Below are 14,480 nucleotides of genomic sequence, written 5' to 3' on the forward strand. Positions count from 1 at the left end.
AAAAATTGTAGACACACGTTAAGCCCGGCACATTTCAAGTGTTTTTGGGGCATGGTCATAGATACAAGAAGCGTAAAATAACCAGTCACATGCAAATTTCCTGAAAAATTCATAGTTGTGTGCACTGATGGTACCTATTCAAATTATTTTATTATCAATTTCGTGCTTAGTATTGGGGTGGTACTGGGAAAGAAGTACTGGGATGATAAAAGTACTCAAAACAAATTCGTTTGTGGCCTGCACGTAAAACACAAGAAATATATCAGTTTTTTAAGGTTGAAAAAATTCAAAACTGTTTTGACAAATCTCAGTACTTAATTCATTTTTTCCAGTGCCACCTCCTAAGTCAAATAAAAATACTTTTCACTTGTCCATCACTATACGCGGAAGAACTCGCTTAAACTTGCTTCAATATATTTAAAAGGAAAAATAAACAAAATTAGTGATCATGATAGCAAATTTAACAAAATAAATGATTTTTATCGAAGAAGTGCATAATTGATAGTTTGTCAAGACAAAAGACAAAAAACAAAATCAGTTAAACCTAAACTACTTTCATTACGCCTCGCCACCAAACATCTATAAAAACTTTTTGAAATTCAGTTTGAAAAGTGGCGCGCGCGTTGTTGGATGATTATGTGATATTTGTTTTATATTGTCTTTTTTAATTATCCTTCTCCTGTCCTCGTAAGTCGTAAGGTGAGTGATGACATTATTTTGCCCTTCACCTTACTTTGATGGATAAATATGCATGAAGATGAAGCTGTTCTGTAAACATCGAATTGACCTGTGTCGTCAGGATCAGGATTGCCAGCTTTTCAATTTTGATTAAGACTCTTCATTCAAACGTTCTCTCATCTCTGCTCGAAGGCTGAGTTAAATATATTTTAATGTGCCTACCTAATTTTAACTTTTTTATCAAGTTATCAGTCATTGGCAATCCATACTTTCCGCACTGGCGCACTGCTCGGCTAGTGTGTAGGCATGTGGCAATGTTGATAAAATCATGTCGCTGGGATATTCAGCTGATGTGTGGTGTGTTGTAGATTTGCTGTAGTGCAGTTGATTTTTTCTGGAGTGGTACAGATTCTAATTAGGCCATGTTCTAAATTACTGCACTGGTGGCTTCCACAGCACTTTCCATAATGATGCACTTGGTGGTTGGTCAATACCTATGTAGCCTTTAATTGAGGTCACCAGTATCAAATAATTCTCCTCACAGTGGTAAAATTTATTTTCATTGGTTGGTGTGGGCTAATGCTGATATTCAGCCTGGTTGGGGTGATTTCCTCTTTATGCACCCTTTAAAAACTGAGGAATTTCACAAAACAAGCATGAAAAAATAACACCCTTTCAATGTTGAAAAGTGGGATCATGGGATCATGATGCTAATGATACTATACACAGCACGTTTAAAAGGTACTGTTACATCCAGTCACACACTAAGTCAGGTAAGGTTATGTTATGTTATGTTAGTCAAGGTTAGGTCAGGTTAGATCTGGCTTAATTTCTGCTTGTAATGTACCCAATTTTGTTAGGATTAAATGATCATATAATGACCATATTCTTATTCAATTTGTCATATAACCCTCAGAGGTTGGACACGCCACAAAACCCAACCCCCTCTTATTCAATTTGAGCCGAGGGTGCAAAAAGGGCAATTTCACCTAGGTTGGCATGCTGGTGGGGACTTGTTACACCATGGCTGGTGTGATTTTCTAGCTCTCAGCCATGCCTTGCAGTCTGGTCATATAGCATGTCTGATATGTTAATGCAAGGAATAAGTAAAAGATAGGTAACATGCACCAGCCTGAGGATGCTGTGGTCCAGACTGCAAAGCATGGCAATGGGGTCATTGAGACACCAATTAGGGTAATTTATCTTCACCAGCTGAAACCAACCAGGCTGGAACTCCACACCATCTCTCACCATCACTTATAAATTGTCATTTCCTTTTACAAAGATGTGCTAGTGCAGCAGTTCAGCTCAGTAGCACATTGGGGCCTGCACTTCCTTTGGTAAAGTTGCACTGTGTCTGCGGCTGTATTACAGTTGAGTGCTCTTGTGCTATTCAGTCCCTGAAATGGCTATGCTTTGCAGTCTATTTCCATTATGCTGACTGCTCAGTACAATTCAGCATTGCCTTTCTAAATTTCTTACCTCTAGCACAAACTTCTTACAATCTTTATTCATAATTCCTTACTGTCAGTTTATGTGGAATGGTCATGAAATACTTTTGTTCGTTTTAACCATTTACTGCACAACTTGCCTGTTTGCAGGTGAACCGGGCTTTCTGAGATGGCGCACGGTTTCGTCGTGGTGGTACGGCGGACCGGTGCCGAGGGCTCGTCGTTCCCGCTAGTGACCGACTCGTGCATCATCGGCCGCCACTCGGACTGCGATGTGCGCGTCCAGCTGCCCACCGTATCCCGACACCACTGCCGCGTCGACGTCGGGCCAGACGGACAGGTCAGTCAGACGCAACGTCTGCTGTTGGCTGATTTATTGTGCGGTGTTTTGATACCTACTGTACGCCCTTGTCATGGGTTTAGTCATGTTGAAGTTCGATCTGGTAAAATTTGCCACCTACAGGGAGGGTGTCCCAGAATCACCCGAACATTTATTTTCAGGCTAAAATTACAACTGCGCTCGATGCTAGTGATATACAAGCGTCATACTTTTATAAGATATCCCTTGGCTATCGATGTTGGTGACTGTGTACTTTTGGTGACCAGTCACGAACCGAGTCAATTATTATCCAGTCAGGTAAGAGTAGTCCTCCGTTTTCAGCCTAACCCTCGCCAGGCGAGGGTCTTTTCCATAACACGGACGGCGAGGGGGGTGGGTTGGTACGACCCCCCCTCGCGATTGGCTCCTATAACACTTGGAAACGCCAAATTTACAGACTAGGTGGGTCCATAGTAGATCTCGCCCCTGTGAAAGTTTGGTGACTCTAAGTCAATATTTGGGGGGGGGGGGGGGGGTTTGGAGGGTATGAGTGCAAAATTTTTGCTAAAACATGTCAAACGTTTTTCGCTTATAACTTTTTACCTAGTAAAGATAGAGCAAAAATAAAAGCACCAGTGAACTCAGAACGTCCGTGCGCATCGAATGATATACTTTGTTACCAAGTTAAGTTAAGTAAACTCTGGAATTCAGTTGCCGCTAAGCTAGTCCAATTTTCCCCTGACCTTGTACCGGTTTTTGTGACCTGGTGATTTAAGTGACCTGACCTGAAAAGACTGGGACTTTAACTTTTCAGGAAAGGTGCGAAAAGGTTTCCCCCAGAGGGTATGTCAAATTTGGCGGCGCTACGCGCCGTTTTTACGTTATTTGCGTAAACCTTGGGGGGGGGGGGGGTGCCGCCCCCGCATAGTGTTTTTGCGCGATAGCTCCGAACACGCTGGCGATAGAGAGCTGAAACTTGGCATACCTGACCTTTGATCCAAGCCGGATCTTATGACACCAACCGCATTTTTGGGTCAGGTCAGGTCACTGACCTATGACGTCATAAGTGAACCTCTGCACGGTCTTCAGATGTCGCAACTTCGCAACGCCCTCACTGCCAGAGGAGATGTCACAGGGAAATGAAACTTGCAGGATCTAGTATCCATTATGAGTCTCACAACTTGTATATCTCGGATTTTTCCTATAGGTCATATGAGGTCAGGTCATTTTCGTGACCTCGCCATTATAAGTCAATGGGGAAAAATGAAAACTGCTATTCTGGCGCCGGGAACGATCTCCAACTATCTCAAGCACACAGAATCGTGATTTGATGCACTCTTTCCAAGGCTAGATGCGTCACTTTTGCAATGTTGACCTTGCGTGACGTCATTTATGACGTCATCAAGGTCATATTAGTTTTTCGTCAATAACTCTTGATCAAATTGAGCTAGCGAGTCGGGAAAGCCACCAATGGACTCAGAAAGACCTGCCGAATCGAAGGATATTGATATGCGACATGACCTCATTTGACCAACTTCGTGACCTGGGGGTGCTGACCTGACCTTGACCTGAGGTCAACACCCCAAGTTGACCTGACCCGAACGAAACGTATATCATTCGACGCGCCTGAGCGAGGCGAACACGATGCTGCCAAAATCGTGGCTCTGCGGCCGTTTTTTGCGAAGTTATTCACCAAAAACTGAACCGTACCTTGGGGCACTTGACCTGACCTCAGAGGTCACCGGTTGACCTAGGACCTTAAAATCGGGTACCAATCTCTGCGTCTCGTAACGGCGCACACGCTCGTTTTTTCCGCGACGCGCTAGCTCCACCAGGGGCGAAACGGCGAGGGGGGGGGTCGTACCCGCCCCCCCCCCCCCCTCGGCCGGCGCGTATGTAGAAAACCAATAGGTCCGGCGAGGGTTAAGCCACTAATAGGCAACCATGGTGAATCAATTCCCGTTCTCAACTTTGCAAACGGACTTTCGGCATGGTTCTTGCTGGAGAGCTTCAGCAGCTCATCTGCAAGCAGGTAGGATTGAGCAAAGCGCAATTATATCAGCTTACAAAGCCAGAGAGAGCAAGAGATAAATAACCTGATCGACAAGCTTGGTCTCGGCCAAAAAGGGTCATGGGACAGTTGTCAAGCGGGTTGTTGCCTTGTCATGGACAACAAACGTCACCGATCTACCTAAAAACTAGCTAAACGATAGATCAGGATTGTCTACAAAACATCAATCTATTTTGCAGTTTGCACCCCTATCTTTGACAAAATTTTGGAATTTGGGGTCCCTCGCCTGAAAAAATATGCCAAAACTACCGGAAAGGCAGCGCAAATAGCTACAATTCATCCCAAAAACTTAACATATACAACAAAAAAGTATATTGATTATTGAAGCACACTTTGTGGTCTAACGAACGAAGGTATGCTGTCATTTGAACCGCCCGAAAAAGGCGTGTGTGGACGTCAGATGGCTACAACACCCCAACAGTGGAGACGGCTAGGCAGGGGTACGGAGCCGGCATATTTTGCCCCGAGCCGGAGCCGGAGCCGTGAAACTATATAGCCCGGAGCTGGATCCGTCAAAAAAGGGGGCGGCTCCGGCTCTTTTTTGAAGAGGAAAAAAAATATTGAACTAGTTCGGTTTAACAGTACATACCAGGCAGTAAAACATGTGTTATTCAAAATAGCCTTGTTAAGCAAAAACAGAAGGAACGTGCACCAATCCAACTCCAATCGCCTTTTTTCTACCACCCGTATTTAACCCTCGCCAAAATGACGCAATTTTTGCGCTATTTTGGTCATTTTGCGCCGCAAAATGCGACTGGGGTAGTCATTTTGCGCCGCAAAATGACCATCGCAGTCGACGCGCCCGTAAACCCTAATGAACGAAGAAAACCAATAGGTCCAGCGAGGGTTAATTAATCGCATAGGGGATATACTGAGTAGGAGCGGGAGCCGGACCATTTTACTCGGAGCCGGAGCCGCCATGACAATTCATCCGGAGAGGGAGGCGATATTTTTCTCCGGAGCCGGAGCCGTCTGAAAGTTCCACGGCTCCGCATCCCTGCCAGGCATCCATCGAAAATCAAATTGCGAGACATTTTGAGCCACGGTGCACTCATTCAGCTTGATATGATGGCCTAAAGACAACTGTTAGCACAAAGTACTACTGCGGTATTGTTCTGGCATTACAAAAACTGCAAGATGTTTTACTTTACACCGCTATTACTAGAAAAGTTGTGAATTGATTTTCTTATTTCTTGCACGAGAAGATCTGCAATTCAATTCTGGACAGGTAGCCGAAGTTTCACATTAATCTGTTTTCGGTGCGAGTTACTGGCGAAAAACATGAGGGGTGGGCGAAATACCCCCCCCCCCGTCCCACTGCGCGTGTTAACGCTGCTAACGCTCTTCATTTTTGAAGGAATCAAGACGTAACAAAAAAGGTTATACGTGATTTTACTTTGTCTATCAAATGGCTATCTCGTTTTTTTTTTGAAAATTTTGGATTTTGGCCCACATTTTTTCAGAAAACTGACTTTTGGGAAAATAATTATTAGATCCAAAATTTTGAGTCGAAAAAAACCGGAATATATGTCAGAGAAGTGGTCTATATGCACCTACATACCAATTTTTAGAAGAATCGGTTCAAAAATGATGGGGGTTATTCAAAATTTTATGGCGTCACGACACAAAAATTTTGGAAAATGAATTTTTGGAGGGGTTTTAGACTCCGAACGGAAACAAAAATAGCATCATTCGATTCGCCGTGCAAAACTGCATCAGATAGACACCTTTTTTGGCATTAACAACCAACTTCAAAATTTGAGCTCACTTGACCTGACCTTGACCTGAACTCGACCTGAAATTCATCCAGATGTGGTCCATATCACTTATTGAGTGTGCCTATTGAATTTTATGAATAAAATGACCCATATAACAAGTGTCGCACGTGCCCTTTTCTATATTGGGTTTTTGGTGACCTGACCTGACCTTGACATTGACCTTTGCATGATACCTATTGTATGCAACGAATATTGTCTTGGTAGCCTAAGAACACGTTTTGGGCAATCGGTCTCAGTCCATTCTTCGGCAACTACGGTGCAAGGCCGATACTGTAGAAACTTGCATTTTGTACCCTTGACCTGACCTTGACCTGACCTCTGACCTACTTAAGCAAAAAAAAAAAATTGGGCTCTTTATATCCGCCTTGTTGAGAGCTTTCGATTGCCGTTTCCCCGTCTACGACCATCGGTTCGGAACTTAGACAGGGGGGCAGAATCTGCCCCCCCCCAGCAGGGCGCAATATGGCTGAATAGTCAAGCGGGGGGCGCGGTTTAATATATTGACAGTGGCTTGCTGGATACAGGCGGAGATGCTTTCGTACCGTCAGCAATGTCGCCTGTTAGTATGAACGTGTGTGTTTGTGTGTTCTGTTGCAGGCAAGGCTAGCAACGCTGTCGAGCACCAACCCGCCGCTGGTGAACGGCGAGGTGGTGGAGCTGGACCAGCCGCGGCCGCTGCGCCACGGCGACCTGTTCACCGTGGGCGAGCGGACGTTCCGCTGGACGTACCCGGAGGGCTCGCCGCTGGAGCTGCCGGCCGCCGGCGCCGGCGAGCAGCTGCCGACTCCGACCCGACGCCGCAGCAGCGGCGCCCGACCGCGGCCCGCCGCCGCCGGCGAGAAGGAAAACGACCCGGGCAGCGGCAACGGCGACACGGCCGGCCAGGCGGCGCCCGGCTCCGCTGAAGGTAACGGCCTGCTCTGGCTGGGCCTCGGGGTGGTGGCGGCGGCAGCGCTGCTCACTTTTTGTGCCCGCCGGCCAAACGGTCTCGTAATCCACCTGGACCGCGCCTGACTTAGCCCCTACAGGTGACGGGCACGAAATACCACGAGACGATCTGTGAATAACGTCTGACACTCGACTGCTCCCACCTTAAATGGAGCTACCAGTACGATCTGAGATACCCGCTATAAGTATGAGATACTCAGGCTTGTTACGACTTTGTCGCTGCGAAATCCTAGCCCTGCCGAGTGACGACTCTGCGACGGAGCTGTTGAGGGTCACTGTATGGAAACATGTGATACTGATTTAAATATGGTGCCTAAGCATGAGAACATCGAAGCCAAGTACAAATTGACTCTTGTCATTTTAGCATAATACATGCTTACAACAATTAAATTTGTTTCCATTCAATGATTCTCGACAGCTTTCGAACAAAATAAAAAAGTCAGTTCACATTGCGGGGAGATATTCCGTTATTTCGTCAATAAGTTACTCAAATGGCATTCCGGTATTCAGATCATTTCGACGTCTTTGTTTAAGCAGCACTATGACAAGTTAATTACTTTTAAGATGTTCTAGATGAACGACTTAGCGTATTTCTCATTTATCAGTTTTGACTAATCGATAGTTAGTGTGTCATTTTCTGTTGTTTCTGAAGCACGGATATTGGCGATATTGAAAATGAACGATTACTATTAACACTTTCCTAGCGGTCAGTGCAACAAATCGCGGAATAATTTGCATGACGTACTGACAGACGCGTTTCTGATCGACACAGTTTATGTAAACGGAATTTCCATTCGTTTTTGTCCCTCCTGACATTTTAAGAACGCAAGGTGACCATAGATATTAGGTGGCTGAAAATGTTTCGCAAACTGGTAGGTGCGTGATGGTATCTTTTATTCAAAACAACTCGATGGTAAGAGAAGGCATGTTTAGTGAGAAAACTGTACTTTAGCTTGACCCAGCGTGAAAAAAGCTAGAGTCGATAGACTCCACCGTTTCCTAATGGAACACCTCGTCTCCTGTAGGCGGGCGGCCTCTCAAACGAATTCACTCGGAGGAGGTGCTCTCAGTGCTGGGCGCCAGCGAGGCCAAACGGAAGCGGGTCTCGTTCGGTCCGATGCTGAGTCCGGAGCAGTTCAACCGGAAGCTGCCGCCGTCGACGCCGGTCAAGAAGGGCGGCCGCCTGTCGACTCACACTCCGCTGGTGCAGGTGGGTGGCCGACTGGAGCGGTGGCCGGCTCCCGGACCCGGCCAGCCGCGCCTGGCTGGCCTCAGGCCAGTTTTGCCAACAGAAATACCACCGACTCTGGTTATATTTAGCCGTTAATTTCGTCCACAAGTTTCACCAACCGCGCGGAAAAAACAACCGCTGATGTGAAAATATCATTTATGAAGGCTGGTATTTTTTTTTCACATCAGCGTTTCCACGTGTCAACGAAACACGTGGGCGGCTTTAGTCTAAAAATATAACTCTCAGCCGGCCAGATTTCTGTCGGCAAAACTGACCTATGATCCAGGAAGTACGATTTACAGGGTGTCCCATAAGTTCGTTCTCACCTAAATTTTACGTTTTTAGGCTCTCTTGCTTAAAGGCACGCTGAAATTGGTTCGTTACTGGGCTTACGTGGTTGCCATGGCTGGTAGAAATATGCTCTAAAGTAACTAATTTCTGTAGACAAAATAGTTTTTGCTAGAGAGCCCGTTTCCTATACAGACGGCTAACGCCGCAACATAGAGGTCTCCAATACGGGTACGTCTCGGTATTTAGTCAGCACGTGACCATTCGCGACGATTGAGGGTGATTGAGGCCTACCAATCTGTAGACAATGTCCATCGCTAACTGGACGCACAGTCAGCAAGTGACACCGATGATTGTCGGGAGTCAATCATTGCAAGTTTATCCTCTTTTTTGTCAGCTCTCAGGAGTGAGCCATGTGGCCAAAACTGTGTGGCGCCAAAGTGGCCATCAAAAAGGTCAAAGGGTTAGAAAGTTGGTAAGCAGACTTTTCAGGATGGATTACCAGCCCAGCTGTCGAGTGTTCTTTCGGGGTACATAACTCAAGGTGACTTAAGCTTTGCTTACCGGAGGGCTCAAAACAGTCAAAAACGTCAAAAAAAAAAATGGCCAAACATAAGTTTCGTTATGCCAGAGGCTAAAAAAACTAAAGGGCTGAGGACATCAACCAGGTCATCTGGACTAACTAGTCCACGTTCGAGATGAAAAACCCGTCCAAACCCGAAAACAACCCCATTAAGGGCGAAGGAGGAGTTTCGTCCCGTTATGTTCCTATGCGAAAGGCCAAGGTCACGGTATTGTGGGGTTATAGGCGTCCAGACGCTGACCAGGTTGCGATTGGTGTCCCAGAAACAGCTTTGGGAAGCATAATGCTTTTCCAAGAACATCTAGGAGGAGTTTCAACCCTCAAGCTGAACTCGAACCGCGAGTATGAACACATTTATAGAGGAGAAAATGGCATCCGAGAGGTCGTAGGCCCATCTTCAGGCAAGACAGTGCATCAGTGCACAGGTCAAGCAAAGCTTAAAAGCGGTGCAAGGAGACTGTGACAGGCGTTTCTGGCAAAACCATATGCCAGGCACCTCATCGGATCAAAATTTCATAAAAATTTGTTGGTTATGCTGAAAATTAGGCTCGTCGAAGCGTAGCGCTGTTCCAGCCTCGAGGAGCTCACGACGCATGTCAAGTCAGTCTGGATTAACTTTAAGCCTGCTATGCAGCCAAACATGCCGGTTGGCATGCCGCAGCATGTGTTCATGTGTTTGCCTATTAAATGGGGAGCACATTGAGGGGTCACAAATATATCAAGACGCAATGTACTCTGTTTCACATGCAAATATAATGTGAGAACGAACTTATGAGACACCCTATATTTGCACCTCGGACGGTCCGTATGCAATTTGTATTGTTATTGTGCTATGAAGGCATCGAAAATCGTATCGAAGGCAATATAGTTAGAGCTTGACCCGTGCCCCGACGCCCCGCTGGGGCTCCTGGATTTCCACGATTTGCTGGGTAAAATTTCGGCGACTTCCAGGTCAAACTTGGACAATATTCGACGAACGGGCGCATAGCTCAGGAACGGATGGATGCTGTGGCGCTGCGGAAAAGCGCATTCGAAAGTTCTTTTAACGTTATTTTTTTAATACTGTCCTCAGCTTTGACCTTAGGTCAACGGTTTAGCATGCAGGGTAGGGTGTGTCACTAATCGCAATGCAAGGTGCTCCATCGATTTTATTGTGCTCCACTCATGTGGAAAGGGCGTGGCATTGTTAATTTCCCGCAAATTTTAACCCCCAGGCGGCGCCGAGCGAGAGAAGTTTGCCCTATCTCACAACATAGGCGACCCTAGCGCCCCTGGCGGCTGTTTGCGAAACTAACAGGCCGTTGACTGTATGGGCTTATCCCTGCTCTCTGTAAGCGCGTCTAGGGACAAATAATAGTATGGGCAGATTGCAGAGAGTGCAAGCTAATGACGAATACCTATAATGAATACAATATATTGTCACAGGGGCCCAGGAACATTCTTCAAGTTGGGGTGCAAGCCCAAAATACCTGACATGACGCATATGAAATAGTAGCGTAGTCAGGGGGTCCCAGGAGGCACGTGCCATCTACTCCCCCCCCCCCCCATATCGCATTCAGAGGACCCCTCGGCAGGGTTGGCAGAGGGTGGCAAAAACTGGTTTTTGCCAGTGGTTTTAACCGGTTTAAACCGGCTGGCAGAAACCATGGTGGCAAAAACTGGCAGAAACTGGCAAAAACTCAAGTGGCCAAAACTGCATTGCTTGCCTAAAAAGCAATCGGTTGAAATATACAAAGTCATGTCTGTCATTGGGACCCAGTAAGCATTGTCTCGCTAGTTTACCGCTTCTTAAAATGTCTGTCGGTAGTCAATAGATGTCCACCAGGAAGTGCGCTTTCATGCATCGCTGTTGGTGTGCTTCTGCACATGAGCATATGCAGGAATCGTTTCCGACCAGACCTCGAGAATGGCTGGGTCGATTGCGCTCAAATTGGGACACCGTTAGGGACTGATTAGTAGGGTGTCGTGCATAGTCGGTCGGGGTCCATTTTGCACGTGCGCACGTGCGGGGTGACGCTTCCAGATTGGGAGAACGGCTACGTCGACTAAGCACAAATTTGGCACTGACACTGTTAGGAACCGGTTCGTAGGGTCCGGTGCACAAGTCAGTGGCAGATGCCCTTTCCCACTTCTTCAATACTCGCCAGTCGCCGCCCACCGGCGCACTTTCTCATTTGTCTCACCAAGATGGCGCCTTATTGGTTAATTATAGAGGACTCACGGAACTATTTAACACTTAAATGGTCAAGATACCACTTCTGTTTGAAAGCATATTGTATTGACTGAATCCTACTTAAAACGTGTCCTGCTCAAACGCATGTAGAGGCATAGCGTTTTGACTGTTTTAGTTTTTGCCAGTTTTTGCCACTTTATGCCGGTTAAAACCGGTTTAAACCGGCAAATGGCAAAAACTAGTTTTTGCCGGCAAAAATGCCAACCCTGCCCCTCGGGTCGGAGGGGCTCTGTGGCACCAGTTTACCGCTCAGGGTCTATGCTGGCCATATTTCGATTCAGAAAGAATAGGGCTCGTAACAGCACCTCGTGAGTCCAAAGAAGCCTCACTAAATTGTCCATGAGGGTTACACGCCGGCTTCTGAAGGCTACTGGCGGCCTCTGAGGGCCCTTTACCGGCCTCTTATGGCTGCTAGCGTGCCTCTGAGAGTCCTTGCCGGCCCAAGAGGGGCCATATCTAGGGCCTTACGCCAACCTGCAATCAGTAATGGCCTCACACCAATGTCTCTGACGGCCCCATTACGACGACTGTGAGACTGAGGGCCCTCACTGGTGCTTCTGAGAGCCCACCCGGCCATAAAGACCCCTGCAGTACCAACTGACCTCTGAGGGTCCACGCTGACTATATTTCAGCTGAGAAAGACCTCACAGGTCTCGTAAGAGCACCTCATGAGCCCCTAAGTAGCCACACTAAGATCTCCGTCAGGGTCTACGCCGGCTTCTGAGGATTCCATAACGGAGACCGTGAGGGCCCTCAGCAGGGCCTCTGAGGGTTCACAACCAGCACCTCTGAGAGACCCACACCAGTGGTTCTAAGGGCCCATAAGGACACCACTGAGGGTCCCCCAAGCCAGTGCCACACCATTTATGCAACCCTATATTGGTGGCTCTGAGGTACCCACACCTGCGCCTGTGAGGGTTCGGCAAAAGCATATCTGACGGCCACCTACCTGCAACTCTGAGGGCCCTACACCAGAGACTGAGGGCCACACTGGCGTCTCAGAGTACCTTGTCGGTATCTAAGGACCCCACAGGGCTTCTGAAAATGCCGCCGGCCTCTGTGGGCCCCTTGCCGGTCTGAGGTCCCCCTCCCCGGTCGTTGAAGGCTCCCTGCCGACTTTTAAAGGGTTCGCACCAGCAGCTCTAAGGGCCACACGGCACACACCCACATGTAACGGACCCACACCAGTGTCTCTGAGGGTCCACAACGGCGTCTGTATTCTGTGAGGACCCTCACCGGCGCTTATGAGGGATTCACACTAGCACCTCTGAGGGGCCACACGGGCGTCTGTGAGGACCCCATACCAGTGCCTCTAAAGGCCCTTAATTGGAGGCTCTGAAGGCCCTGCATCGGTGATACTGAGGGTCCTACCAAAGGCACAACACAAGCCATTAGTCTCCTTCTGAGTCCCACACGCCGCCCTCCCACCATAGGCGGCGGAACGGGGAGGGCACCGGGGCACCGTGCCCCCTCTGATTTGGGCATTTTAACATTAGCCCTATGGGCGTTGCATGGAAAGAATGGGACCAAAAGTCGGCAGTGTCCCCCCCCCCCCTCCACTTAATTGAAGGTGTTCCGCCGCTACTGCCTCCCACCGGAGCGAGTAAACCTGTATCAATCAACGACTTTACCACCGTTGTACGTCATAATGTTCTCATCACGACAAATCAAATACCATCCGGCACCAAAATGGTCCAGTATAAAATCTGACCTACCAAAATTATGATCAAGTTCAGATAAAATCAAAGTGGGATGACAATAGCAGGTGTTCTTAAATCGATGCCGAATCAGCAGAAACCATTCACATGCAAGAGAAATACCTTGTGCTGATGCTTATATAAAAACAGACATGTAGGTCCATAAAAGGGAGCAGAGATCCTTCATCGTTGCATCAATGTTGAGGGGGCGGCGCCCACTCGGCTCTCAAGTTGGAGGGGGGGGGGGTAAGCGCCCCCACTGCCCCCCCCCTGTTCCCCGGGGTCTATGCAGTGAACGACGCTACAAAAAAAAAAAAAACATGTGACACCTAATAGCAGGCACTATAAACATGCGCTCGTACGTATCCCGTCAGACCAAGACGGGGATCGGGGGTAGTACTATGCAATATACATTAACACAGAACTATTTCGTGCTTTAAGATGCATAACATCACATTTTCACCAACATTCTGAGTGCCAGACAAGCCAACAGCAAGGCGTCATTTCGGTAAAATGCATTTAATGATGATCGTAAGCTCACAAAGCATAGCGAGCGTGTTAGTTCAAAACATTGCCGCTAGGGGCGCTGAGGTCGCTAATGCCGAGAGATAGGCCAAAGTGTCGGCGGTCGGCGCCGCATGGGTTTTAATATTTGGGGGAAATAAAAAATGTCACACGGTTTCTACTTGTCTGGGGCACGATAAAATCAGTGGAGCACCATGTTTTGCGAAAAAAGTGCCCAAAATGACACACCCTAATGCAGGGGACAAAAAAAAAAACTGCCAAAATAGGCGTTTTTACTGAGTTTTTTTCTTGTAACAACTTTTGACTCAAAGCTTGCACGAGCTTACTTTCACCAACATCGTCTTCCTTCCGACGAGACGCATCGAATGAACTATAATTTGACCTTGAAAGTTCAACTTTGAAATTTGATCTCAAGTCAAGGTCATGACTCATGACCTGACCGGAAAAGGTCGTGCTGCATATCAGTCGATCGTATCGTCGAGCTGAACACAGCCAAAGCGGTTTCATCGCTCTAGCATGCCTTTATAAAAAGTGACGAGCGAAAACTGTTAGATACCATTCGTGACCTGAGATGACCTCAGGGACAAAAGGAGAAGTTGCAGGTGCAATTTTCCGGTTCAGTTTGTCATGATTGCTTGTAATTCGGCGTTTGAGACTTGAGTGTTTACAATGACGCTC

At 47.4% G+C, this 14,480-nt stretch overlaps 1 protein-coding gene across 2 annotated transcripts in view; it reads left to right on the plus strand.

Annotated features, from left to right (window-relative positions):
- Window positions 1-373: 373 nt before the first annotated feature.
- Window positions 374-14,480, plus strand: part of LOC122381213 (mucin-2-like) — a 29,859-nt gene continuing 15,752 nt past the window's right edge. Inside the window, exons 1-4 of one of the 2 annotated variants that reach the window (XM_043365130.1) lie at window positions 374-699; window positions 2,280-2,469; window positions 6,895-7,204; window positions 8,271-8,455. In XM_043365130.1, the coding sequence (XP_043221065.1) occupies window positions 2,299-2,469; window positions 6,895-7,204; window positions 8,271-8,455 (666 nt within the window). In that variant the 5' untranslated portion in view covers window positions 374-699; window positions 2,280-2,298. The remainder of the gene's footprint in view (window positions 700-2,279; window positions 2,470-6,894; window positions 7,205-8,270; window positions 8,456-14,480) is intronic. The other variant, XM_043365131.1, reaches the window with a different exon arrangement.

This window comes from Amphibalanus amphitrite, unplaced genomic scaffold (genome assembly GCF_019059575.1).
Source record: "Amphibalanus amphitrite isolate SeventyFive unplaced genomic scaffold, NRLGWU_Aamphi_draft 000116F_arrow, whole genome shotgun sequence".
NCBI lineage: Eukaryota > Metazoa > Arthropoda > Thecostraca > Balanomorpha > Balanidae > Amphibalanus > Amphibalanus amphitrite.